General features: G+C 41.8%; 1 protein-coding gene across 1 annotated transcript; it reads right to left on the bottom strand.

Moving 5' to 3' along the window:
• Positions 1 to 1,668: 1,668 nt before the first annotated feature.
• Positions 1,669 to 3,380, bottom strand: DEFB128 (defensin beta 128). The gene is made up of 2 exons (XM_053573743.1): positions 3,332 to 3,380; positions 1,669 to 1,913 (listed from the first exon to the last, which is right to left on the bottom strand). Exons 1-2 carry the CDS (start codon positions 3,378 to 3,380, stop codon positions 1,669 to 1,671), a joined length of 294 nt encoding a protein of 97 aa, XP_053429718.1.
• Positions 3,381 to 4,940: the final 1,560 nt, after the last annotated feature.

Here is a 4,940-nt window from a genome sequence, read left to right as displayed (position 1 = left end):
AAATAGAAAAACTACCTGGGCATTATGGTAAGCACCTGTAGTCCCAGCTACTCAGGAAGCTGAGGCCAGAGGATCGCGTGAGCCCAAGAGTTTGAGGTTGCTGTGAGCTATGATATCACATCACTCTACCTGGGGTGACAGAGTGAGACTCTGTCTCAAAAAAAAAAAAAACAACCCACATCTAATGATACTGACCACACCCAATTCTTTGAGTACGGAGAGGATACAGCTAACAAGGAAAAAGTCAAAGCAAAGATTAGACCCAATGAGTCAAAGTAGAATTCAAGACTTATTTTATCTGTTCAGTTGATCATACCCATCTCCCCCAACCAGGAGACATTTCCCTGATTTATGTGACACTAAGCCAGAACAGAGTCTCAGATCTAATTTAACAGTAGACTCATAGACTGGAGAACACACACAGATTAAGGACAGTGGGCCCGACCCATCTTCACTGTTACAGTGACAGAATGACCCTTCTTTAAAAAGCCCCTGGTGACATTGTGATCAAGATGAAACAGGAGAGGTGCTAAACCCTCTCAGAATTGGGTAGAAAACGCTATCCATTAGTTTCCACAGTGCTGAAATCATCAATAAAAACATTAGAAATTCTGCGAAGTCCTATCATTGTTTCCTATACTTCTCCAGAATTTCCAAAAGCCACAATTACTCTGGAAACTTGAACATATCTATGTAAATAGTTCTGTCTCTCTCTCCCCATGAAACAAGATGGTGAGCTGCTCATGAAGTAATGAGCCCTTTCTTTGTCCTATGTGAGTTCCAACAAAATAACTTTGTTGGAAATGTTAATTCCAACAAAGTTATTTATGACTAACGCTTTAAATCAAACAGTATCAATGGATGTCACTACAAAAGTTTCTGTTCTTCTCATGTGGCAAGCTTTTCCTGCCCTCATGACTTACTGCAACTTTATCTAGCTCAGAAGGAGCTATGTCTTTTTCAATATGGCTTTACATTTCATACTACTAAAACAAACAGAACATGCCATGCTTTCAAAGATGCTAAGAGTAACATTTGTCTGAAAACTCTATCAACTAGTCATTCAAATGGCTACTTTAAAAGGAGTAAGGAGCATGCACATTAACTGAGTTGCAAATACTGGAGTTACCACTAGCTGCCCATCAGATCTGCCCCAATAAATGTCATGAAAATGTTCAAATATCTTTCATCCCTCTAATGAATTATTACTTATTAGCAAAATAGCTCTATATTCATTAGCACAGGCACATGTGTATGTGCATGCCTGCACACGCAAACACTTACACACACACACAGAGCTGGGGCATTCAGATCCGTTTAGAGATAAAAATTTCATTTTTTTAAAAAAGGAGAAACACCCAAAATCTTAAAATTCTATGAACTGTTGTCTGCCATGACAAGGGCTCACCCTCACCTCTACCAAGGTTTTTACTTCAACTCTCTATGCCCCGTGCTAGTCGTGTAATAACGGGATCATGGCAACCATTCATTCATGTTTGAAGTGTTCTACAAAAAGAGTGACATCAATAAGGAAACACAGGGAACAGCATAGGACTTTATTAGGTGTGGAATCAAGTTCACAGAAGGAAGCAGATAAACCTCTTGGGGCAGCCTGCTGGATTAGGCGGCACTTCCGATTTAGAAAGACCAGTGAGACGTCGGCTTGCCTTAGAACTCGACCGTGACGACAGTGACGGTGGGTAAAATACTATAGTCCAGCTTCCTATCCCCATCAAGCTGCTTCTCGTGACGATGTGGCGGATTATGGGCTTCCCAGTATCTTCTGCTTTCGTGTTTATCAACACAACATAATTTTCCACTTAGACATCCTGATTCGTAGATTTCCCCTACTTTGCATTTCTTCCTGCAGAAGCCTTTGACATCATTAAAGCATTTTCTGAGTCGTGCCCCACCTGTACGTGGTAATCAACATTGAACCAAGTTTAGTTCATGAGGGAGAGTATAAGAGATATGTGGTTCCCTGCAAGTCATGGACTCCTGTGTTCCCAAAGCAAATTTTATGCTGATAAAAGGAAACTTAGAGCCCCCCACTTTTTTGAACAGGAAACCAAATTAAGGACATTCCAAACCCCAGGCTCCTAGCCAACTAGGAGAACATGTGGCTCCGAGAACATGCATTAGGACTTACATGATAAAAGATAAGCAAGAGATCAATTCCTGGTTATTGGCTGGAGCTGTTCTCCAGCCCCAGGACCTTGGCTGTCTCCTCCAACCTCCACGTCAGTACTCCCTCAACCCTGTCCCTGTCCCATGTCCCCAGAGAGCACTAATTTATTACCATCAGCACAATTCAGAGCCAAAGCGACTTTTAAAAGAACATTACAGACAGGACTTTTTAAGTTCATGGTGTAATTGGGTATCCCACTCTGAGACAGGAGGCAGCTATCTCCCTTTGCCAAGATGTCATGGGTCTTAGCAGCCAATGCCATTGAGAACTCTTTCCCTTATTCAGCCTGATTTCTTCACCACCGCCGTCCAGCCGTCTCTTACTCCCCACACTCCTCTTGATCTCAGATACATGTTGCTCAAAGATCAAACTCAATTCCATGAATACCTGCCTCCTGAGAGATCCAAATTGTCACCTTCTCAGAGCAGTAGATGGAGCCCTCCAATTCTTATTTGCCCCTCTACACAAAATGTTGACAAGCCCACAAAACAAAGGTGCAGCACAGAGACATATTCTCTCTGTCCTGAACTGCAGAATCGGGAAGGAACATCTTTGGAGGTTAGAGGGCTATATTTGGGGTCCACAGAAAGACTATATGCCTTCTTCCTAACAAGAGAGAAGGGAACTCTCACCGCCAGTGCCCCTGCCATAAACTTGGTGCTTCACACTTAGAAGTTCATGTAATCCTCATATAAAATAGAATCATTATGAAATAGTCATTATATTCACTTGACACATGACAAGGGAATAATGTGCCTTTCGTACAACTAGTCAATGATGAAGACATATTTTAACCTTACATCGACATCACTCCAGACCATGTCATTGTTGTAGTACAGTCTGAAAATGAATGGAAAAGGGGATGGCCAGGTTCTCCCAGGTGAAAACAGCATTCAGCATTATAAAGATAATTCTCAATGATGGTTTCATTGATATCTTTGAAGAGAACCCCTGAAAGTACAGCCCTGACCTCCTCTTACCTCCCTGGACACTCTCTTCTAAGGCACAGACTCAACTCAGGCACCCATGAGAATGGGCACTTTTGATGATATTGGCCAGACATCAACAATCTTGAAGGTCCTGTCCCCACTCTTATGAACAGTAATAGCTTCTAGGATTTTATGGTACATTTGGACAAATTACCTGTGAGTACCTCAAAAAGCAGAATAACAAGAACCAGAAACAGCTTCATGTTTACAGACTTCCCAAGAGACAGAGGCAACAGAACTTCTTTGTCCAGTGGTCCGTATCCCACAGGGTCTTTCAAGATAATCCAGAGTTTTAAGTGTTTTCAGCCTTCAGAGCTCTCATTTTAACCCACATGGAGAGACAGGAAGTCCAAGTCCATCCCCACCTACATTCCCAAATATGGAACTCACAGTCACAGAATGTTCCACCATATCACACCTACTCCCCCTTTCTCAGGGTGTGAACACCGAGAGAGCGGGAACTGGGACTGCTCCTCCTGAGCTGTCAGCCCATTTGGGTCAAGCTCTGGTGTGCGTGGAGCAGTCTTGGCTTACTCCTATTGTGCCAATGTCCCACCTGGCTAGGGCTGCCCCTCACTCACAAAAATAACCCAGTCTGGGAGTCTAAATTGTTAGTCCAGGTAGGCACAGAAGCACATCCAATAATATTTTTTAAAATCTATAAAACTTCTATATAGTCATACTCGGAGTGAGGGTTGCTCTTAGATTTGCCTCGATACATTGATATTACTTGAGAGTTTCCCATAAAGCCTTGGCCATCCAGTAATCCTTCAAAAGGTAAAATTTTCTCAGCACAAGATTCAACTAACTGTGATCTATCTGGTCCTGGTCTCGTCTCCCAGTGCATTTTATGGAACCTCTTTTGTTTCTGACAAACAACTTGTGGGGGCCCTTTCCTGACTTGTTACTTTCCTAACCTGTTTCTTTTCACATTTAAATACCTCTTCGAAAATTATATTACACTTCTCATCCCCTCCACCCAGTTGTCCTGGTGAGCTGTTCATTTTCCTTTAAAACCAAGTTCAATGGTCTCTACACTTATGAAAGATTCCCTGACCAAACTAAATAAAGCTGCAAACTCCCTTCTTTGTGCACTATTCTGTTTTCTATTTTGTACATGTTTTGTTGGTAGTCACAAAACGTTACATTCTAATTGTTTGTTTATGTCCAACGATCCTTTATGTCCAACGATCTAGGAGCCTCTAACGCGCAGGTCTCTGTCTTGTTCGATTTGGAATTCTTAATTCATAGCACACAACTCATGCTGTATGCTCCATATACAATTACCAAATAAACGATTGAACAGTACCGAGCAGATTACTGCTAAATAAAATTCTCCAAGACAGAGATGAAGTTAATTAAGGCATTTCCTAAAGAATGTTCTTTTCTCTCATTTTGCAAGTTCTAGGCACTGGCACTTTGAATTTACAGTAATTAGAGCCCATTTGATCTCGATATCTTTTGGGGACAGTACCTAGAAGAATTTTGGAATTTGTGAAGGCCATATCAATATTTGTTAATGATGATTAAACTCTTACCACAACATAGAGTTAGGGTAAGGATTAGGTGAACAATGGGAATTGCATAGAGCTTACTGTGTTTACCAGTAACCAGAGCCCCTGTCCACCTCCGTTGGTAGCAGTAGTACTTTATAACCCTTGAGTGGCATGTAGAGAACAACTGGTTGGGCTTTCAGAATCTCATCACATCGTAGCAGTCTTAATATGAAGACTGTTAAGTTTGTGGGTGCAGGAAATGTAGTC

This window comes from Nycticebus coucang, chromosome 21 (assembly GCF_027406575.1).
Source record: "Nycticebus coucang isolate mNycCou1 chromosome 21, mNycCou1.pri, whole genome shotgun sequence".
In the NCBI taxonomy this organism is placed as follows: domain Eukaryota; kingdom Metazoa; phylum Chordata; class Mammalia; order Primates; family Lorisidae; genus Nycticebus; species Nycticebus coucang.
Note: the sequence above shows the minus strand (reverse complement) of the source record. Positions and strands in the feature narration are given on the sequence as shown.

Coding starts and splice junctions, on each gene's coding strand:
- DEFB128 (XM_053573743.1), bottom strand. CDS start 3,380: ATGAAGCTGTTTCTGGTTCTTGTTATTCTGCTTTTTGAGGTACTCACA. Junction 1,914..3,331: donor GCTTTTTGAGGTACTCACAG/GTAATTTGTCCA, acceptor TACCACGTACAG/GTGGGGCACGACTCAGAAAA.